Genomic DNA, 24,622 nt, shown 5'->3' on the forward strand with positions numbered 1-24,622 from the left:
ATACATTTGATACCTATACACGTAATATACCATAGACATGCAGATTCTTTTCTCAGAAAACTCCTAAACTGTACGAGTTAATTGTATCTTAGTATAGCTATTAATGAAAGAAAAGTGCAAACTTTGAAAATATTTCTATTTCCTGAAAAATATATCGCATTACATATTTTTAGGATATCTGCAAATGTTCTATTGCATACGCAGATAAAATGGCAAAGAAGGCGGAATTGACCACAGAATTGGAACAGTTGTCAGAAAGTAGCGTGTACGAAAGGAAGTTCTCCGTATCAACGGCGTGGTGTTTCGCGATCAATAATATCGATTACATTAGAACGTCAATTGCGCCATTAGCCAACGATCTAGGACTTCAGAACATCGTGGATGAGCTAGCGGAAAAGAAAACCCAAGAAGACGCAGACAGATGTAAACAGACGCTTCAGCTGATCATCGATAATGCCACTGACACTGTTAAAAACAAGATTATAGAACTTTTACAAGTCGTCGCGGATAAGATGTCTCCTGCCATGAACAGGTAATTATAGCAAACTTTTCACATTTTATGTAATCCCAATTATCGAAACTTATAGGATAAACGGTTCATAGGTTCGATAATTTTTCTCCCCATCTATTATTTTACGTTCCATACATATTTTACGTCCATAGTTCACGTTCATATAAATGGGTTTAATTTTAAAAATTTAACTAAAATTTCGTTCCATTAAATGAGGTTCTACTGTATTTAATTTCTCATTAATTGTTACCTTTATAATTTGGATAAAGGTATCTCATGGAGGGGGCAGAGTTGATAGACGCGACCAGCAATACCATGGATCGACTTCTACAGTATCTTGATAGTAACTTATCGACGTTGCACGATCATCTTAATGAAGACAATTTTGAGAGGATCTTGCATGTTATTTGGGACACGCTATCGGAAAGCTTATATCAATTAGTACATAATAACCTAGAGGTACTAGAAACTATTCTTCGTCATTCTTTTATTCTTTTTTCTCCAATTATTTTTCCCTCTTTAAACAATCTTGCTCTTATATAAATGGCAAGAAAATGGTTTTTAGTAATTTGCGTATCGAAAAAGTATGAAAGCTGAAAATCTTTGCATTACAGAGAAGAAGGCCACCATCGTTTTATTCAAACCTCCATCGCACTCTGCATACCCTCATTCGATATTTTAATGTTGGAGCTGACGAGACGGCGAACGTGAAGGTTCTGGAAAAGATCGAACACCTTCTGGAGCTCCACGGCCTGGAGACAGCTGAGCTGATACATCGTTACCATCAGGAACGAATAAAGGAACAGAACGAGTTGGAAGAATCCGAGTACGGACAGATCACCGTGAAGGCCCAGTTCGTGGATAATTCGTTGAACATTCAGATATTGAACGCGAGGAAGTTACGACCGGTCGACAGTAACGGTAAGAGAAGAAAAATTGACATTATTTTCTAAAGAACATTTGAATTCGAAATTACAATTTAAGGCATGAATGTTAAAAACAATATTTTAGACGAGACATAATTTATTATACACTTTTTAATTTCTACGGGTGGTTCTGATGAAGCGAAAAGTGCGATTATCTTTGGAATTCATAGAATACAAAAGAGTTTGATTTGAAACTTAAATATTGTTTCTACTGTACGACGTCTTTTTGATAACCAAATATTTTAGCAAATCAATTGTCACATATGTATCATATAGAATGTATAAAAATGTTGAATGATTTATTCGTAGAAAAGTTAATGCTATAAATAATTGTTATCGATGACATATTCATTATCTACAGACGGAATACATAGAAAACTATAATGTGCATTTAAAAATTACAAAGCAGACGTAATTAATTCATGAAAAATTCTTTACTGTAATATTTATAACTTGTCATCTACAAAATTAACTGTGCATAGGTCAAGTACCTTTTATTTCTTTATTTAGTTAGAAAAAGAAATTTATTAAGAGAATTTCTTTCAGAAATTTTGCAAAATCGTTTAATTAAAAAATGATAATCGCATCAGTCGTTTTATGAGCATCACTCAATACGTTATACCGAATCATCAAAGAGAAGCAGAATTGCACACGTCGATAGACAAAACGCAAAGCTCCATCATCGACGTAAATTGAACTTAGATTTTCATTCTGTAGCTCGTTAACGTTTGCTTGTTTCACTGTACATCGGTTACGGGAATGAGCGGGTGGTTCGCGACAAAGAGAATGACCTTTTCTTTCGATTTTGTAGGCGATTTGGTAGGCAAGGTGTCTACTCTCAAGCACAAGCTTCATACAAAATCTAAACAAAGACTGAAAGAAGGGAAGACAAGTATGTAAACCGTGGATGTCAAATAAAGAAATAAACAAAAAAAAAAAAAAAACACGCTCTTCCTCATCACTGTTAAAATTAGAATCTCTCATGCCTGCCCTCGCAACAATTAGACTTACAGATTTGCATGAACACGGCTGACCAAACTGTTATATTACATTTTCTGTTACTATGTATTTGTAACTAGAGAATGTACGAGTATTTTAGCATATCGAATAATTTCCCTAAGTTAGAAACATGGAATTGATCACGAGTGATGCAAACTTCTATAAGGTTCCAAACATAACAAATAATTTAAAAATTATTTAACGAATGTTTAACCGTTGTAAAATGTGTGTTTTTTCGTTTATGTCATATTAAATTGCTGCATAAGTTCTGTGTATGTTCATCAGAGTAGATTTACAAATTCGATTTACTACATTTATCCGTAAATCCTTATATCTTTATTTTATAAATACCATTTTATAAATACGAAACACCATTCTCATAAAATGATTTTATCGTAAATTGTCTATTTGAAACTGTTTTTCTTGTCAACTTGTCTTCTTATCTTCAGAAACAGATATTACTTTGTCTTCAACCTAATAAAAATCCTTCTGAGTGGATGATTATTGACGGATCTGAATGGACTAGTGAGAATAGTTTATGTCGATTTACATAGCGATATTATATTTATTATAACATTGATAGCGTGTTTATATGAACGAAACGACGAAGAAAATTTATGCAGCAATTTAATATATTAAATGTTGTTGACACTGTGGAACCTCATAGACAAAAGACCCATCAAGAATACAGACAGTCACCTTTCATCGTGCATGAGCCTATATCGGGGTCTTTCTGGTGTTTCGAAAGAGCAGTTTGAAAATACTGTTCCACCTATCTTCCAGGTAGTTGCGATTCATATGTGAAGGTGAAGCTACTTCCGGAGGAAAAGTTCGCCGACGTAAAATTGCCTAAAACGCATGTGCAAAAGGAAAACCTCTATCCGCTGTACGACGAAATTTTCAACATGTGAGTAATAGTCAAACTTTTTTTTTCGATAGAGAATGGATCGTTGGAAACATTACATGTAAATATTATATTATATCTGCCCATAATAGATGTATGTATAATACGTAGAAATATTAAGAGAATTGAATACATAAACAAGATATAGATTGTGGATGAAAATATTATATAAACAGAGAAGAGTTGAGAAAAGTATAAAATTAAATTTCTTCATCCGTAGTTTATTTTTCAAGAATATCGATTTTGAGAATCTTACTTACATAGATGATATATAGTTTATCGAAAGACAAGAAAAATATCAAACGTTCTAATATCAATGTGACATTTTGGTACTACAATATACAGTGTGGTTGGTAACTGGTGGTACAAGCGGAAAGGGGGTGATTCTACGCGAAAAAAGAAGTCGAAAAAATAGAATAAAAGTTATTTTTTTAATTTTTTTTTTTAATTTTTCCATCGAGACAACGATCTACAGTGAGATCCGTTATAACGAGACGTGATAAAGTGCACGCGTACCGAGCGAAAATTCAAAGTCGATTTTCTCGAAAACAAAGCCTCAAACGAAAAATTTTTATTCTATATTTTCGACTTCTTTTTTCGCGTAGGATCGCCCCCTTTCCGCTTGTACCGCCAGTTACCAACCACCCTGTATAAGTACGTTTATAAATAAAAAGTAAACTTTGGATACAAAAATTTTAATTTTTACATATTTTACTTCCTTTTCCATAACAGACCACCTTTCGCCTAATTTTATAACATTTCAAAAACACCATATTATTATTCTCCAAAATGTTATTCATTTCCAAAATTTCCGATTTAACTAATGTAAATACTTTCAGACCTCTAACAAGCGAACAAAGAGCCACAGAAAACGCAATCGTAGTTTTCGAACTAAAGGACAAAGATTTTCTTCGATCGAGATTCATGGCAGAGGCTTTCCTACCATTCAGCGAAATTCCTGAAACGGGACCAGATCAAGGAATTGAGTCTCTCGACCAAATTCACTTGAATCTTTCACGTCCTACAAGGAAAAGTAGGTTTTCTTTACTTTTCCTCTAATCATAACCAACTAATTGCCTTTATCTAATCTACTTTTATCTCTTACATTTTGATTGTTGTTCTATGTTCAGGTACGGACGTAATTCAAGCGTTAGAACACAGAAAGGGAGACAATCAGGCGACAGAGTTCTTATCGAAGCTTAGTTCTAAGGCTGAACGAAAATAATGCCTATCGCTTGTAAGAAAGGCGATTGAAATTATTTTCTATGTCATACGACAACGAAGCAACGCTCCCAATATCTAACTGATGCTGATGCCCAATATCTAAATGAATAAAAATGAAGGAATTGTTAATTTTACGAGATACGTAATTTAACTCAATACGTGAATCGTTAAATTGTATTATTACTAAAGTTTAAGACTATTTTACATCGTCACTATTTTTGTAATTAATTTATCTCAAACCATTTCACAAGAAAACTCGATACGTAATAAGCATTTCTTAAAATCTTCAACATCAGACATAAAGTTACTTAAAGGATTTTTGTTATTTTAAATATTACGTTAACAGCTACAAATTTTGTAATTTATTAAAATCAATATTTTTAATTGTTCATGAGTCGATGCGTCGATCATTTTATCATATGAAATTAAATAAATTAGCTAGTCCACGAGGAACAGAATGCAAAGAAATAATGAACTATTTTTATAAAGTTTTCATAAGTATAGGTACGCTGTTGTTAACAGCTAATACCCATTTCTAGGCTGTGTATCGCTTCGAATATTAAACATCAAATGTATTTTCCTTCGCGAGACACGAAACGTCGCATTTCAAGACTAGGAAAACTGTAAGGCTGAGTAAGTACTACTTACGAGCAACATTGCTATTTACCATTAAGTCCAAAATACACGTAATTGCAATAAATACGAATCAAAAGAGTTTCTGACAAGAAAACTATAAGAATAAGAAGAAATCAAAATGATGTTTGTAATATACGTGTAGATAGAATTGCTACTATGAATCGAACGCATATATGTTTTATACGATGTTGTTTACAATGTATGTATAACGAAAGTATATGTTTTATCTAGTATTATTATCTTTGTCGAATCGATCAATTCAGAAGGAAATCGCGGTCGAGAAATTTGTTATCGAGAGATTCTGAGTACTCTTTGTTTATCAAACTATGCTGCATTATATTGCGTATAATATCACGAAGTTTATAAAATATATAAAATGAAACTTGTTCAACATTTTTTATTATGCGTTATTCAAATTTGGGGAAATTAATTATGTTATTAGTTCAGGAAGTTATTTTATTCACAGAATAGACAAAGAGTAATCATAATATTATTGTTTTAAATATTATCTATATTTGTACGCGAAGCAACTCAAAGTTACGAAATGTAATGAACGTTGAATAAATTATTAAAACATATTAACACGAGCATTGTTATTTTCGTGAGGGCTGCTTAAAAATTCTATAATACTCGATTAATTTCTCGAATTGTAACAAGTTATTATTAAATTCATCTGTTATTTACGAAAGGAATTCCACACTGTGCACGTGGTTAATGTTTTCTCGTTCCTCGTTCCTGTCTACGTGGAATGCGTTCTGTTTAAAATTACATGCACTTTATTCAGTTTGCGTGCTCGGCAACGCAGTTAGAATCGATTATTCTCTTGAATTCTGTTCGCAGAAATGTTAAAATTTCATTAGTTGCACTACAGAGGTCTACTATATCATCCGCTGCTCATAAAGATCTCAACAAAGATCCCCAATATTAAATATGTTCATCCTGATTTTTTAGAAATATTCTCCAGTTCCTTATATAATTCGTATTCTAATTAAAAATATTTATTTTCTTTGTATCAATGTATTTAAGTTTCATTAAAATAAAATTTTTCACGTTCTTTTCTATTTTAGTTTGTAATGGATAGATTATAACGAATGATTTATTTGTGTTTATCAATTCATTTAAATAATAAATTTGATCAAAATGATTTATTGTATTTCACTCATTATCTTCGAGTCTTTCAAAATACAAAATTTCATGTTCTTTCTCAAAAATTTTATTTGATAATGAATAGGTTGTCGTTATCATAGAAGATACATATATTTCTGTTTATCAATCGAGTTAAGTGATAGGTTTATTTAAAATCATGATACGATTGTGTGTCTATTGTGAATAGATTGATTGCGGTTTTCTTTTCAGTACACAATTCAATTTTTATCTTACCACTTTGCGATCACGTTACCGATACTGATGTTCTGGAAATAGGCTAGTACCACAATGCGTCATCATCGAAGACTGGAAGAGGGAGCTGAAATATCGAAAACGAACTTTACTCGAGATTATACCACTTTTTGTTACGTTAATCTTAATTTTATCTTGTATAACTTTTCTTTCAAACATATCACATGGAGAATTTATTTTATGATAAAATGATTTTAATGAAAAACGTTAAATGTTAACTAAATATTCCTTGTGTATTCAATGGTTATATATATATATATATATAATATCTGAAATTTTAAATGATTCTTTAATATTCTTTGATAAATACATAAAAATTCCGTAAACACAACATTATCAAAAAATATAGATATAGTAGCTTATTTATTGTTCTGTCATAATACAGAAATTTTAATAGATATTTCAGAAATACAAAAGGAATTCCTGCGATTGAGAAAAGAATTAAGAATTAGATGATTGTGAAGTTTATCATAATGCTATAAACATGTCAATATTTTCGAACTCCAGAAAATTGTAAGCTATAGGATGTGACGAAAAAGATATTTAAGCAAATGCTCGATATTGAGAAACAGAATTCAATAATGTAGATTGCCTGAGAAAAGATTACAAATGTGATATATTGCGCTAGAGCAATGTAGACGGTTAATGGGTCAAATGACAAGATTTAACGATCATGAATAAATGTATGACTTCCCTTAGCGATAACTAACCCAGTGTTATTTTTCCAAACAAGAATCGTGTTGAAAACCCAATATTGCGTGGCTAATGCGTGTAACTCGGATTACTTAATTGACTCTATTTCGTAACACGTTATCTCGTTATCATGGCCCTTTGCGTTGATGATTCAGTGGCGTGCAGAAAGTCATCTACGTAACTCTCACAGCTACAAGTGCACGCAATGCGAACTAATATTGCAATTTTCTATTATAGCTCCATTTTCCCTTCTCCTTTTTATCTTTTCTATACATATGTATCACAGAAAACGAAAAGAGAAGAAAGAAAGAAGATACGAAGGCTATAGGGGAGGACGATGATAGGTCATACAGCTTCTATCTTTTAATGTACATAATTTTAAAATTCAATACACTATGTGTATGTATATGTATATCAATGAGTTTCATATTATCCAAACTATATTTTCATTTATCCTAGGATTAAATATATGTCTTTGTTATCCGTCTACTCTTGAGCATATTAAAAATATCGATAGTAGTCTTGCCAAGTGACATAAGAATTAGAAAATCGACAGACTTATCGTGTCTTTCGCGTGTGACCTTTACACGTATAATATGTAAAGATTCCATTCCAATCGAAATGTTACAGAAAATGGATATGACAATTTTATTAATAGGATACTCTGCAAAAATATATAACGAGGAATATGCTCAGGGGATCGGGTACAGGTTAATAGAAGTAAAATGAGGTTTGCCTTTTGGCGTATTAATTAAAATACGCAAACAAAGGTTCCCCTTAATGATCACGTCGATAGCACAGACACTGTGCCTTATTCGAACTGCGACGCTGGACCCCAGTAATTGCATATAATGAAATCTATGGCATCGTTTTAAAGAAAGATCGGAAAAACTGTTTAAAATTCAAATGAATGCGGCCCGCCGCGGTCAATGCAAACAGAGCGCAATAACCGGCGCTCACTTTTCGATCGAGTTTCGGAAGTTTTATGCGCGAGACAACGATGGCTCTCCGCTTTAATTGCCTTACAATTGATTTCATATTACTCCGATTGAGTTTGCTCCGTGCCGGTACTACGATTACGTTCCGAAAGGAGGATCCCTCAAAAGTTACGAAATTAGATATCATTCGGTTTTGTGATCAAGCAAATTGTGCGAATAATAAAATCTTCAGTGAAAAGAAGGAAGCTTGCGGGATTACTTTACGTACATATGTGTATATATAGGCAAAGTACGTATGAGCATACACTGAATAAAATTTGAATACACCACAATATGGAAGTACATGTTACATCATCGTACCTTGTTTTGTGCACTTTGTATCTTTAAACAAAAATCAAATGATAATTGTCTAAATGTAGCAATTGGAAAAATTACAAATAATGTAGTTTAATACAGAAATGATCAGTAATCATAAATCGGAAGGAAATTCCTACCTATTGTTGTAATAATCTACGATTGCAATGTAGATAGGATATCTTCAAGAGAATAGTGAAAAATTATGAAATTTATCCTTGAGACCAGATATCGATAGATTTTTATTTAATCCAGTAACTACAAAATGATATAAAGGAAAAACTTAGTAAAATGAAGAATTTCAAAGGAGTAACGTAATAATTTAGGATCGAATCTTAAAATATCTGAAAAAAAATCTTAACGTCGTCAAGGAATTGAAACAGTTTTAAAAAATAATATGCAATAAATAATAAAATATTTTTAAGCGTGGATTGATCTAGTATCTGAAGAATTTGCGAAAAATTAAGAAAAATTGTCCTAGAAAACAATAAATTATATTATTTGTTAGTAAATGCTATTAGGATAAAAATATTTTAAATATTTCAAAGCATAAAATAACATAGTAAATTGCTTTAGATTTCCTCCTAATATTTTTATTCTTACATTAAGGTAATGTACAGATCTGTGAATCTGCGAACACAATCACAAACAAACATAAAAGGATAAAACTGCGTCGTTATATAAGAGATACGAGGTACATACTTTACATAAATATCATTATTAATAACTCAAGACGAAACTCCGCGCCACGTTAACTTTCCGCCCCTGTCCATGACTCGACGATGCACCGGATACTTTCTTGTCTCGATGTTTATTAAAATTTTCGGTGCACCGCCGGAGACGAAGGACCCTTTTTGTCATGCATAACCTCGCCCGTGGCTCAAAGGGAAGCTTCTAAAAACGAAGATCGTGTGCCTGTGCAGAAAAAAAGGAGAAAAGAAGGAAAAAAACGGGTTGCCACTTTCGCGGAGGAGCCGCCTCCTGTAACGGAATGCGAAGTTTCGTCGCGACAGAGTGTCCTTAAACGAAACTTTTCGGTCGCCGGAGATAACCTCGGATTATTACGCGGAACTTTTCGGCGTAGACAGCCAGAGGAATATCTCTGGCGATATATATTCATGCATAGAGTGTTTTTTTAGAAACCACATTGCTACTAGCTCGCAATCATTTTGAGCACTTGAAATTCTTCGAAAATATTGACACGAATTATGTTCGGTCATATCGTGAACGATATTCAAGGAGTGTTTTGTCAGGTGTTCAGAGAGATCGTTAGAACGATATACACAGGACATGATTTGGAATGCACTACCGCTTTTATCTGGTCGTTAGTCATCAATTTTTTCCCGTAATTGACAGTCGGCAGCCGCTGGACTCGCGTGTAACGGATCCAGTTATATCAAGTAGCTTTTCACGCGATCAATTGGAAATCTTGTATACATTCGAGTCGAATCTTGATTTAGTTTACAGTACATACAGAGGCTACTGAAAATGACGTTGTTCGCATTTGATAAGGATTTTATCGGCTCTAATCACTTTCGCGTTTTTTCAACCCCGTTCGATCGAGGAACTTCGCGACGAACGAAGCGATAGGAGATCGCTGTTTTTACCGGTGCATGATGAAACCGAGATATACATGTATATCGAGTTCCTTGCCACGACATTTTTCTACCCGGTACACGATACGGCGCAGATAAGTCGTATGCTCGGCTACCTTCAGATCTGATACGCGAAACAATAATAAAGTATGTCAGGAACGTCACGGTGCAATCTTCCACGATAAATAATCTCTCGGAGAAACGACGATGAATCGCTGAGTAAAATTTGCATGGCGGATGCGCGGTGTTCCGAGGAATAAGAAAATTCTCTGAACAGAGTATATTTCTCGTTGGATCTCTGTCATTTACACACGTTTTGTTTGCCACACACCGATATTGCATAACAGTGTGTATGGACGTAGATCCAGCAGTACAAATATGAGACAATTAAGGAGCTTGAGACGTGCAGATAAACTCGTAATTACAGTGACGAAGAAACGCGATAGCCATAGAACGGTCGCTTCCACTGGATGTCTGTTTTCACTATTAGCTGGGGACAATTTAACGACGTTAAACAGAACTTTAGATAACGTTCCTTTTTTGATGGATTACATTGTATAAACCTGTTTGCATCATTTTTTATCCATGTTATTTCAGTGCCAGGGAAATGAACAAAGTTCTTGATTTGATATCAACGATCCGAGATACTTCATAATTCAATGAATTCGTCTGTGTATTAGATAAGTACCATTTCCACCAGAGCAATAGAGACAGCGAGTTTATAAAATAAAATGTATAACGTGATAAAAATGAATATTTGCTGTCAAATAGGTACTCGTAAATGAGGGAAATATCCTTAAAGAGGAATTTAAATATGCTGTTATTTTAGTAAAAATATTTAGTTTTCACGCTAGAAATAGCAACCTTTTTCCCATTGGTATTTTTGCTTTATTTTATTAATATCCATTAATCTTCCTTTCAACTTTATTAATATTTTATTACTGTTTACTCTGATACTGGAAATATCGAAGCTTTCCCTTTAAAAACACGAGAAAGATGCTCATCTTTAAAACCGAAGACTTTCGAATTATTCTACTTATTACAAGATATAACAATACTTACCGATTAATTAATAAACCAAAATAACCTAACTGGTCTTTACAGGGTTAGATAAAATATCCAAAAATGTTGAAATTTGTAACTATGTTTTTCCCGAAATGTCTAAAGAACAAGACACGATGGTTCTTTTTCACAGGTAGGTCGTATTAGTGAAAGTTTACGAGTCACAAACTACCAGTACTAACAAACTGTCTTGTATAACAATACGCCAGGACAATTAACAGACTAAGATAAATTTAGAAATCAAAGTTTATAAATTACAAATTATCTAATTATCCTATTCGACACAGAATTCAATCATAAAAGAGGTAAAATCATAAAAGAGTAAAATCATAAAAGAGGAGACTGAACCTGCAATTTATGACTTATTAATTTATTAATATTATCGACTGCTAAAGTATTGTTCCAGAAGTAAATCGTTTGAAGCACATTTGCCTGCGAATATCCAAATTTCGAAGAAGTCCACGGCTGTTTGGACCAGGATACCTAACCTACAAAAATCAGCGGAAGTCAGTCCATCTATCCGCGTCGGAAAACACTGGTACAGAGAAACGAGTGGTCGCAAATCAAACTGAATGCCGCGCACAGTGAGCGACCAATTTTTTAGCTGTATCCAGGAAAGTATCTAACTCGGTCGCCTCTTCCTGCGGCGAACGCCATTTTATTGGCAACGTGGAACGTGTTTGTGACACGTTTCACGGAACCGTCGCGTCGTGACACACGCGAACTGAAGTCTTTGTAAGGTGTTTGTGTGCGTGTTTGCATACGTATCCGCCAATGTGTATGTATATGTGACATGCTATATACGTGTGTATGCGAGCGCATAATAGCGACACGGCAGCGTTCTACAGACAATACGTAATTACCGGGAATGTCGATCGATACGAGGCGGCTATGTAAACTGACCAATGATGACTGTTGACCGATAACAATCGTTTCGAAACGTGCAATCTAAAACGACTTTAAAGCAGCGGGACACCGGCTATTTACGACGATGCGGCAACCGCCGGTTACATCCTCTCTCTTTTCTCCTTTTTCCCTGCCCTTTGCCATATCCTCCTCGTCTTCATCCTATTTTTTCTTGTCTCTTCTCTCACTCTCTCTCCCCCCTTTTTTTTTTGTTGTCTTTGTAATTTCATCGTATCACGTCATGCAATTTTGAGCCTTGTAATTACACACGCAACACGTATGCATAATGTTTGCTCGTGGAAAAAGAGATTCAACGGGCGCGACGAGAAAAATGAGTAGTTGTTTGGCCAATTTAGCGTTGTTTAACTGTGACGTTGCGCTGCCGCGTGAATAAAAAAAACGACACAGAGATATACGCAAGAGCTGTGCTATTATCGGCACCTGTGTGGAACGCCATTTCTGTGAAAACAATTGTCGAAAAACAACGTTCCACGGTGCAGAGACGATTTCACGTTTAAACGCTTGGAGATTTGTAATAATATAAAAAGTTCCAGGAATCTTTTAAGTAATTAATTATAAACCCCTATATGTTAAGCAAAATTCCTTCTTTTCCTCTATGAACATGTACAATGTACAGATACGATAAATGCACCCAATATTGCCTAGTCATGGTATAAAATGAAAAAATTATTGATGCAACTTGGTGAGAGATCATTATGTATAGTATAGAAACAAAGCCCGACGAGAAATACTAAAGACACAAATACAAAACAATTTTACTCCGTACGTTTTTTTCTTTTTCGCTTTTTTAGTATTTCAACGGATGAATCGAATCCGGCCAGTAATGAAACACGCGACGAAGCCCATGTTCCAACGCAATGCGTGTTGATACGTTCAGTGAAAAACTTTTAATCTGACGCTCTTAGTGCGTAGTTTCGCTGCCGAAATGAAAGGATTCTCGGTGACAAAGAGAGATCCGAAGCCTATTGAAGCGTCGGTTATTATTTTCATTGAGAGGTACGCGCGAATCGAGAACCGGATTTTAATCCGGCGTGACAGTGACGAGACGCTGACACGAAGATCCGCACGAACAATTCGTGGACTCACACCCCTAAGCAGCTCATTCAACAGCCTTTGGAATTAGCATAAGCGTCATCGTGGTCCATACCACGCCACCGTAAATGAAGGTACATGATATATTGGATTGTTCGGAAAGTTCATTTTCGTCACTGGATTTATTTTATTCTATTCTCTGTATTCATTGCGTACTTTTACAAAAAAATTACTGGCTAATATTTAGGTTTCGGTTGGACATCTATATAACAATCAGAGAAAATATCTGTGGTATTGATTAACAGAAAGATCCTCGTTTTTCAAGAAGAAAGGAGGATGTTACATATTTCAATAAGAAGTTTATATAAGATGCTTGATATTTGTTAAGAATTTACTGATGAATAAAATAACATCTTCAAATTCTGGCTATATTTCATTATGAAGTTTCCAAAAAATCCTTCTTTGACGCAATCATAAAAGTAGAGAACATTTAACCGAGTCAAGCAATTCAAGTAGATAAGGGCGTTATTCAACAGACATATGCTGTGCTTAAATGCCAAAATCACCTGAAAATCAACTAATTATTATATCTATGACTTTTTCATCATTGTAGTAAAATGATAATAAAAGTGCAGATATAGAAATTATTTAATAATATACAAATCCTACAAGGATATATTAAATATCGATTGTACAGGTGGAACAGATGTTTTCTTTAATTCTTCGCTATTTTTTCTTTAATGTGATTGATGATTAAAAAGTGGGTAAAATGAGTTAAAAACACTACTTTCTAACATTCACCTAGGTATAATACTGTTATTTATGCTCTATTGTGATAGGTGAACTTATAGAAGTAAAATTGGGAATTGAACATTACTCATGTTTCATACGTAATAAAATTTATTTGCTTTACAACGTTAAGAACCCTACAAAGTTAATGTTGAAAAATTTACAAAAACAATTTTTCGTTCCTGAGAGGCTCAATTGACGATCAGACAAAATTTTATAAATGACACTGATTCGTCAAATTCGAACTTGAATGAATCGATATTTTATATGCACCAAACTAATAATATTATGCACAAAATTTTCGTTCGATACGGTACTGTAATAATACTTTTGCTGCATCGATATTTTATTTTTTTCTTCTTCAGTTTTCGTTGTTTTTCCTTTCTTGGTGGAGTAGGCCGAGTGTTCACGGAACACTTGCATCGTCGAAGCGGTGGAAAATGTAATCGACTGGGGGTAAAATTGTTTAGGGCGTGTTATTTTATCCTTGCTCTTTTCTTTCCTTTAAATAAATACAAACCACACAGGAGAGAAAGAAAAAAATGACATATTTTCCATATCGCGGACGAAGAAAGCTTTTTCTGGAATCACCAAAGGCTGACCGCAATTTGCGGCTTGTAGCTTCAAAGGATTAATAATAATTATCCGATCTACGATTATAGCTTAATCGTCCTTTTATAACAACCAATCGCCTCGTATTATTTTTCTTTTTTTCTTTTTTCCTCTCATATCGAATCGACGTTTTCGCCCCAGTTCTCCGAACAGACCTTTTACTTTATATAATGCTTTGACCAATATATATCATGCAGAAGAAAATAGGAACAATATGGGAGAGAATACAGGAACAGAATTTTGTATTGTCTTCGAAAGAAACATTAGCTTCCATTATGTATTTTACTACAAATATATCACTTGAAATTATTGTGCAACTTTATAGTTCAAGAGTTTCAATTCTATTCCAGTCTAATTACATGCCAATCGTTATTGCACATCGAGCATCTAATGATCTAACAATCGAACAATTATTTATCTCTTCAACATATTCAACATTATATAAATTACCTAAGAAATGTACCTTACAGATTGACTTTCGAATCGCATGGACAATATGTACCCTCTTCACAGGATCATTCTATCAACCTCCCACTCAATTTCCAAAACAACCTACTACATCCAGGGCTCTCAACTTCATTCAATATACTTCAAACAAAAAGTAAAAAAGAGAGATCCCTCATCCCAAGGGATATCCCGTCACATTCACCCTAAAAAACAGACAAATACCCTATCAAAAACTATACCGTGATAAACAATAAGGCGCCGCGTGAAGGTAAGAAGAAAATCCGACAATCCAGGCTGGAAAAGTGAAGTATAAAAAGCGGGCGAGTGTCGGATGTGCGAGCAATTACCATCAATACATACGAGGATGTTGTACCTGAGCAGTCGATCCAGATGGTGGCAAAACGAGGCTTAAGCCGCCGCCCGCTTGCCATGGCACGCAGCAACATTGGCAACACCCTCGTACGACCGTAATTTCGACTTAACGTCGATTTATCGCGCGACCATGAGCCGGTCAGAAACGCGACACGCGTCTTTTTTTGTTGTCCAGTGTCGTAATAGTGTCGAAGGTGCGCCGGTCACGTTCGTTATATCAATGCCCAGTCGTTTCTCAGTTCTTCGACTCGTTCTTTTCTCCATCGTCGTCCCTTTTCTTCGTCTTCCTCGAATCGTCAAAGCCGTGAAGGAACGGTTCGTGACAAGTATCGGCGGAACAGGATCGACGTCGAGCTCCTTTTTCTAGCGTCTTCTCCACCGAGACAGCCAGAGGCCAGTTCGCTCGCGAAGGGCAATCCGCTTCTTCCACCTTGGCTTCCTCCTTTCTTCGTGAAACAAGGCCGTCGCAGGAAGTGGATCTTTTTCGTCTAAGACGCAAGAACTCGTAGAGAGAAATCGTCCCATCCTGAATGATGGTGCTAAGTGGAACACGAGATAGTTCGCGTTTATGGCGGGATGAAAAGTATTCTTGCCCCGCGGTGATTCGCTTTGTGACGAAACGCGATTTTGCATGCTTTTGTGGACGCGGAAGCTGACGGAAGTAGATGCTCGGAGGAGTTTAAGTGACCCATTCTGGAAAATTTGACAGTCGCTATGCTAGACGTTGCTATGCTAGATGGATTTGTACCCTTTTAAAGGCATTGATATCTATAGCCAGTTTGGAGTACTTTAAACGTTTTGGCCGCTGAGAGCTTGTTCTTTATTGTAGTAGAGTATCCAAAAACAAAAAAGGATGAAAATTGTCAAAAGTGACAGTTCTGAGATTATTTTCACGAAATAGCTCCCATTGTGGAAACTTTGGTAGTGGAAATTGTATATTTGGTGGAATGCTACGTGAATTGCGCACCCTTTCAAAAAAATTCTTTCGAAATACAAAACATATTTTTCACGTTATAAAATGAAGTATTGAGGAACAGAAATAACGACAACAATTTTACGGGAGAACTAAATTCTTATATTAAAGTAATAATCTTCTGTCTCTAGAAAACATTTTAAGGATAAAGTTTTGTATTGCAGAACTATGTCCTAATGAAAGTTCAATCGAGGAAAGTGTTTAAAAGTGTAAAAATCTCAAAAGACGGGTATTTTAAGCGCGTCAATATTTTGATACTTTTCGGAGGAAATACCGTTTCGGATTTCGTTAGTTTTGCTAATAAATGGAAACGTTGCTCCGTCGTACATACATGATGTTACGACACGAAGATTTGATTACGTACGCCGCGCCGTTGCGTACGATCAATGGAACGGGTCGTAAATGAAAGCACGGAGTAGCAGAGTGCTTCGACGTGAAAGTAACTCGACCTTTGCGGTCCGACCAGTCTCCGTTATCTTCGTGTAACGAAGCCGAATCTCATTCTTGCCTTAAAGCGTTTCAAGTAATACCTTTTTGTCAAAGAGAATCGTTTAAGCTCCAAGGAATTAGCTCAAAATCTCGAAATATTTAAAGCAATTTGAACTTCAACTACTGGAGCTCTTTCTTTCCGCAAAGGTTCAAGAGACCTGTATTTTCAACCGCTTAATATTAATTACTTCCAAAAAGTATTAACTTCAATTTTGATAACTTCCATTAACATTTAGGAATTGATAGGTGTGGTATGAAATAAAGTAGAATAGATCAATATCATTCATAACAATTGTTAGACGTAATTGTTCTGATTAGATAAAATATTAATTAATGCTTGTAACAGTTACTAGATATAATTGCCTTTATCAGTTAAACCTACTAAAAGTTCAACTTGTTCATTCTCGATGATGCGTACGTGCGATAATACGCTTCAACAAATTATCAATTAACAAAACGATAAATGTAATTGTTTCCAATATAACTGGTATTAAAATGTTACTAGAATTGTAAAATATTATGTCTTCATTACGAAAACATTAGAACAGATGTGTTTTTACCATTAATAATTAAACTAATAAAAAAGAATTTTTTTAGCCAGTCTCAAAAAAATTCAGCTCTAAAAGTGTTAGAAGGTAAAGATTGCAGAGTAAGTTCAAACTATGAAGTCTTGATTGACTTTTGGCAAAATACCTAGGATGTAGAATCGAGTAATGGGGTGGAATCAGCAGGAGCAAATGTACAAGATACTATTTCTAATGGCTTCCCTTCCCATTCCATACCTTCACTTCCTTTTGTTTGCTATCCTTTTTCTTTACTTTCTTCATTTGCTCCTCTTCCTGCCTCCTCTTTATTTTCTTTCTTTCCGTTCCACTTTTCCTTTCCCTTCTTCTTTTCTATTCGCTTCTTTCCCTTGTTTATTTCATTTCTTCCCTTCTCTTTCTTTTATTCATTTGTAAATTCCCTCTTCTGTACAATCATCTCTCCCTTCCTTCATAGTTTAACACTACGGACGTAAATGTAACGTGCATTTCTTTTACATACAACTAATATTAATCGTTCGTGGGAGTACATCGTCGGAACGATGCTGAATGATTATGATATCTCGAGTTGTACACAGCCCCTACCGTTTGATCCTCAGAAAGCGTGATAATTGGCACACAAAGAAGCACATTAATGCGCATAAAATGGGAACAGGGAACGGTGAGTTGCATTATCTCCGCCACCGCAAGTAAATAGCAAGAAAGTCCTTTGATCGTACGTACAAAATACCACGCCTTTACCATAACGGCGCGAACTTCTGTTACCACGAGCACCACGCGAAATTAAATCGTCCCTGTGACGTCTGCCGCTTTGAACCAAACGGAACGCAAACTTTTTCGTTCCTGAACAGAGGGAAAAATACATAGGCCAGCGAAAGATGTTGAAGAAATGGCTTTCTCTTTGTTGCTTCACTCGATTATGTGATTATACTAATGTTTCGATCCACTTTTATTCGTGAGAATAAAAGGGCGTTTTCACAAATTCATATAGGCACATGCAGTTGAAAATTCTCATCTGTTATTTAATAATAGCTTGTTTACTTGTTCCAAATAAAAAAGGAAAACAACATACGCCACAATTCATTCCACGATTTTTCCAAAGATATCAGATAAGGTGTTATAACCGCTAGAAAATTCGAAATCATTGCAAAATTATTGACTAAAATTTATTTTTTAAGATATATACAATAATATAGGAGAATTAATTATTTCATATACGTGAAAAAGATGTTATAGAATGATCGCTAGAAACATGCAGAAGGTTGTTATTTTCTTTAAACGAAGTGACCTAGTAAGTTTTTTTAGTCAACTAGTGTTTCTATTGAGTTTAATAAGACTTGAGATTGTTTTGCCTTACATAATTATAGAGTTACGCCAGAGAATGCTCTTCTCAAAAGAAACTTCGACAAAACCTCAGGAAATATTTAAAATAAATTAAAAGATCTAAATAATTTATCAGCTGAAAATTATTTGGATAATACATTTTACTATATGTTTTAAATAAATAATGCCACATAGTATTATCACTCTTTTCATTAAAAAATATTGCAAGTAGAGTCGATGTCACGATGCCATTTAAAAAGCGACAGAAATTGCGAGTTTTGTTCGAAGACTCGTTTCTATCGCATGATCGGAGAAATATGAATGCGTACACGAGAGTAAACGGAGAATCATCGATTATTTAGTGAATGCCGCGGCGAGCATAGTTCCAACCGTAGCCGGTACCGGGTTGATAAAGTACGATCGTTAAATTCGAGTCCCAGAAAAGTGGCCTCTCTCGTGGCAAACGCGGCGTAAGCGTCGTTAAAGCATAGTTGACGTTCCTCTTAAAATTAATAGTACGTATCGTTAAAACCGGTATGCGAAGAAACGGAGCGCGCTTCGAAATTTTACGACACGGCCCGCGCCTTCTAAAAGCTTATTGCGGAACGATACGGTTTTGGGCCTTGGGCGATGCGAAACGTACGCTTTCAGAACGATCCCGCCGGAAGAAATTCGCGAGTGGAATTTTCTATTGCTCTAATGGTACTTGCTATTTGCTAGAATTAAAGTTGAAGGCTTAAAATGTTTAGTATCCCAGGTGATTTCTGGTGTTAAATTCCGGTGAACTTTGAAATATCGTTTCACGCAATATGAGATGTGTTCATATATAGAATAACACGAACGGCTAGAAATACATCAATATAGAAACAATTTAATTTTATACAAGAAATATTCTGACAACTGCGTAGATCAATGAATCGACTGACGAACTTTTTTATCTATTTCAGTATAACAGCGGAAATTTTATTATTTGTTTAGTCAGAATATAAATAGCAGCTACCTGAGTATATCGAACCAAGAAAATTGTCTACTCTTCTGTCAATTAGAATTCCTACTTCTTAATCACCATATATTTTCATGCGAATACCTTAATCATTTTAAACACAAAAGAAGCGAAAAATGGATCTCTTTCTCTCTCAAAGTTGAGCAAGAAGATCGATTCTTTCCGCCCCACGTAAGTCATTCGAAGAACAGAGAAACGCAGGTGAAGGGAAACTAGTTTCTGATCCGCTGCTGCCGTTCCAGAACGAGATTCCCAGTCTGGTGGTCGGCGAATGAACAACGACTTCCGGTGTCGCCTCTTCTTCGCTATAAAGGGGTACTCGAGGCGGGTAACCGCGGAACACAAGAAGCAAGGTGCGCTCCGATAAGGAGCGACTGTACAGAAGGTGTCGCGGTGGTTGTGTTGGAAAAACAAGTTAATCGTAACTCGTTTAGGGAGTTGGTTCGCGGAGGAACAATTCCTCCTCCGCGCTGAATGCATTAAAGGGCGTCCAAGTCTGAATCTAATCCGAGAGTCAGTGTTTCGGCGATCTGGCGGATGGGGTGGGTCGGTCGCGAAGTTTTATCACGGTTAAAGTGGCGGCCACGGCGGAGGTATTAGTCGCTTTCGAGCGGCAGATAACTGTAACGAGGAGCTCGTTAAGAACTCACTTAAATCCCACTTGCCGGAAACAAACCGAGTTCGAGTGTGTTTCAAAATTGCGCCGCGAGCGCTGAATATCATCTCGAGCTACTTTACGACCTGTTGAAACAAAAAGTTGATGCCGATTCTGTCAATTACGAATCCGGTGCGAGTGTGCAATCCGTTACGTATTGCAAAAAGTGTATATTGCGAGTAGAGAAAAACGCACAATCTCTTGACTCTCCAGAAGACGATATAAAATCTTTAAGTATATTTTTTAAAAAACATCAAATGATCTTATAAGATTTAACGACACAATTTTGATGATCATCCGTTGAAAGTAATCAATATAATATCAAATCAATATAATCGACGATAATATAAATTTGACGATTTCCTGTGATTTGCAAATCTTTCCCCAGTGATACTACCTCGATGACCTTTTATCAGCTGCAAATCGCATTATACCATAACCAAACGTTATGACCTTTTCATAAAGCTCGTGTGAGCTTTAAACGATCGATATGTGACATTAGATACCAATGTCATGACTTTAAACTTCGATATCATGACCTTAATAATTTTCATAGTCTTGGAGTAATGTAGAATGTCAATATCATGACCTTGATAGTGTTGTCATCGTAATATAGTAATATTGTACAACACTCATCCCCTTTTAGTGCCACGAGAATGTTTAAAGTAATTATGAGATGAGATTTTACATTACACGATGATACTGTGACTCAAAAGTAACCTTGTAATTCATTTTACATTGCTGGCTGAATTATTAAACTCTTGCCTGATGCGCGTGGTAATCGAAGCGGGCATCCATTCATTTGATAATTTGGCCAAATGCGAATTCGCCACTGAAACGTAGTTAACGCTGACGCGAGTCTATGACGCGCTTTTAATTGCATACGAGTACGAATCGTGATCAAAGCGGGTGACGGGCGCGGACTATGGTCGGCGCTTAACATTAACGAGGGATGAAGAGAAAGAGAACGAGAAAGAGAGAGAGAGAGAGAGAGAGAGAGAGAGGGAGAGAGAGAGAAGCTGCCCTGTTTAAACCCTTTGAAGGAAAAGTCAAACAGGAACAACCGCAGAAAGTTCTCATCGGGAATTGCAAGACTTTTCTGCCGTGTTTAAATGCGAGAAGAAAGTCTGTTTCTGGAAGCTCGTTCCTATGCAAAACTGAATTGCCGTTGTTGTCCAGCCAAGCGCTGCCAGCAAACTCGACGTAATCCTGGCTACGCGGCGAATTTGAAATATACTTTTACGAGGAAGCGTGTCCGTATTTAACGAGGCCTTAATGCTACGACTATCGACAAACCACCAACCGCCAAGTTGGAGCGTGGCGAAATTTCAAGGGCGACTTCCTCCCTTGAAACGTTCTCTCTGCGACACTGCTCTATTTACACAAGACACCAACGGCCCATTCCCCACAAGCTGATTCCTCCGTTGGAATCCTCACCATCGGCACAATTAAATCGTAGTAATGGACCGAGAAGTAGCTTCTTTATTCTAATAAACGTTTTACGTTGGGAATTCGGTTTAACGCCGTCGTTTCGTGCTCAAGTAAACTCAAATTCCGTCGAACGGTATGATACTTACGAGGAAACGCTCGAAACTGTTGCACCGGAAATTAATACCGTCACCTATGATTTTGTAGTTTTAGTAGAGGATATATGGGCTATAAAACGCACTTATAATCTTTTAATTTCCGGCCTAACAGTCCCCTTAAATCTAATGATCGAAAAGAGTCAGCTTTGAATTCAATTTGCGGGTTAAATTGTTCATAGAATGGGAGTTCACCATGTGGATTTGAAATATGTGAATTTATTCAACGAAAGTTCGGTTAATTCAGCAATAAGTAGTTAAAATTCCATTCATTCAACCAAACGTAGTTCTACGCTATGAGAAACATATGTAATATTGTACCGTGAAAGTTTATGCATTTATGAGAATGCACAGAATGTATATAATATGTAAAAATATAGAAAATATCTAAAATGAAATGTTTTTTTATACATGTCTTCTTTATTTACCGGTACTCGCGAAAGTTTGTCTACACTTTATTAAAACCTATTTTTGTTTAAGTAAAAAATGTGTAACTGTGTATAACATAAACGATAACGCAATAATAAAACATCTCGTAGCCGCCTGATCATAAAAAGAACTAACTTTGTAATAAAACGTAGCATTCCATTTTAATAAAAATTTCCTGTTTATAGAATATTTTCGTTATTGGCGTGTTTACCTACGGATCGACATTGAATTTAAATCGAAGTAAGATTATATCAAAAATACCACAATTACTAAAACCAAAATAGTATCAACAGGAATTAGTCCATATGATAATATCTTAATAGGCATAATTTGGACGTGTTCGATTTAACAGCGAGTGAACGGACGCATGTTAAAATCGAGGGAAATTTTTGTCGGTCACGATGATCGCTGTCGGTGTCATAACGCGTAGCAATATCGGCGGGTAACAACGACCTAGCCGGGCCGCATTCAGCATGGCCTTTTACGAGTATTTTCTTAACATTATGCAAAACGATTCCCAGCGGAATTACCGAAGGCACTCGGATAATTCACGGGAGCGCGCCTCCGGGGGTACCGACTGGATTCCGTGTTGTGCACGAATGGAAAGTCGTTTCGGGGAAAAATTCGCGTCACTCGGGGCGACCGAACTACAGATACTAGGACCTTGTGTCCCGATGTATACCAAGAGGGCGGCCTGAAAAAAAGCATTATGTGAAACCCCCTGTGGAATTACTAGGGAAAGACGGAGGGAGCGAAAATAAAGAACAGAGACGGCGAGATACTGGCAGAGGGGTGATGGACGCGGAAGATCGTAAGTACATGCGACTATAGGTCGTAATAAACGAACACGAAGTCGATATGAAGGGAACTTTCTTTCGACGCTCATGTTTTTCGGTCGTCGTCGTCTTTCGTATCCTGTTACGTCTGCAAAGGAAGTTGCGTAAAAGTTACGTAACGTTACATGGGTTGGTTCACTGCAAAGAGATCCCGCGGAGATTTAAGGTGGCATGGACGTAGATACGCATGGTGTTATATTATGAGGCCGCGTGTTTTTCGTTATCGAATAAGCGAATATTTATCGACGCTTGCATTTTATGACTGTTTATATTGTATGCATTTTACTCCGGGCGGTAAACTGACAATATTTGCAAATATTTTGCCCCTCGTGTATTTCGAATAAACACACCAGCGTTTTTTAAGTAATATTTATCGAGGAAAATACATCAAGTACCGTATACAGGTGTATTGAGGAGCACCGCGGTTTTTGTAATTACCGAAATGAGAATAAGGATGATAAATACACGGTAAAATGACGATTTTTGAGCCGTGTAATTATTATTTGTGATGTACGAGGTATCGTTGAAGTAGATTTATAATGTATTGCCACGATATTGGTTAAATAAAAGCTGAAAATCTGACGATGTTAATATTGATACATTTCATGATGTCAGATTTTGAAAAATTCAATTTGCTGCTTTTTCTATATACGTATATACTCTGCCGGTTATAAATATTTGATACAGTTATTCCTTACAGTTATTTGAAAAGTCTAACAAATTTTACTTTATTTATTATTTTACGTTATAAAATACGTATGTTGCAAATGAGACAACAGATTTATAACAAAATATGAAACGCGAAAATACAAGCAGCGAAAAACATTCAATTTGTACGAAACATCAACAAATTTCTCTAGCACTATTAAACTAATATTATTATTTTTCAATAAGTTCAATGAAATTTTATAAGTCATAGGTCATAAATTACCAGCACTGATAAATTTTTTTGTATGATAGTAACAAATAAATTTTTATAAACAAATTTCTCAAACCACAGATCATTTGATTATTCTATTCGTCGTAAGATTACAAAAATACATACAGTACTCATTATCAATATTTAAATCGTGAAACTAAACAACACTATTTACATTCCATTTCTGTAGTTGTATGTATAAAAATACATATGAATTTGCACAAACATCATAGTTTAATTATGAAGGAAAAGTCTATAATTTGCAATTTGTAACTTGTTAATTTACTGATATTATTAATTGGTAAATTATTGTGCAAAAAGGTCCAGGTTAACAATGTAAATATTTTATCCTTCTCCACTTCTATGCATAATATATAGATACTTCGTAAAAATTTCCTAACCTTTCTTCGGATATAACAACGCATTAATTTGTTAACCAAATTTATCAATA

At 35.5% G+C, this 24,622-nt stretch overlaps 1 protein-coding gene across 12 annotated transcripts in view; it reads left to right on the forward strand.

Moving 5' to 3' along the window:
- Window positions 1-5,778, forward strand: part of LOC126873691 (protein unc-13 homolog 4B) — a 37,294-nt gene extending 31,516 nt beyond the window's left edge. For 11 of the 12 annotated variants that reach the window (XM_050634803.1, XM_050634805.1, XM_050634807.1 and 8 more), the window contains 7 exons: window positions 174-532; window positions 781-970; window positions 1,126-1,432; window positions 2,249-2,329; window positions 3,220-3,343; window positions 4,180-4,373; window positions 4,471-5,778. In XM_050634803.1, coding sequence (XP_050490760.1) covers window positions 174-532; window positions 781-970; window positions 1,126-1,432; window positions 2,249-2,329; window positions 3,220-3,343; window positions 4,180-4,373; window positions 4,471-4,565 — 1,350 coding nt within the window. In that variant the 3' untranslated portion in view covers window positions 4,566-5,778. The remainder of the gene's footprint in view (window positions 1-173; window positions 533-780; window positions 971-1,125; window positions 1,433-2,248; window positions 2,330-3,219; window positions 3,344-4,179; window positions 4,374-4,470) is intronic. The other variant, XM_050634804.1, reaches the window with a different exon arrangement.
- Window positions 5,779-24,622: the final 18,844 nt, after the last annotated feature.

This window comes from Bombus huntii, chromosome 15, assembly GCF_024542735.1.
Source record: "Bombus huntii isolate Logan2020A chromosome 15, iyBomHunt1.1, whole genome shotgun sequence".
Lineage (NCBI taxonomy): Eukaryota > Metazoa > Arthropoda > Insecta > Hymenoptera > Apidae > Bombus > Bombus huntii.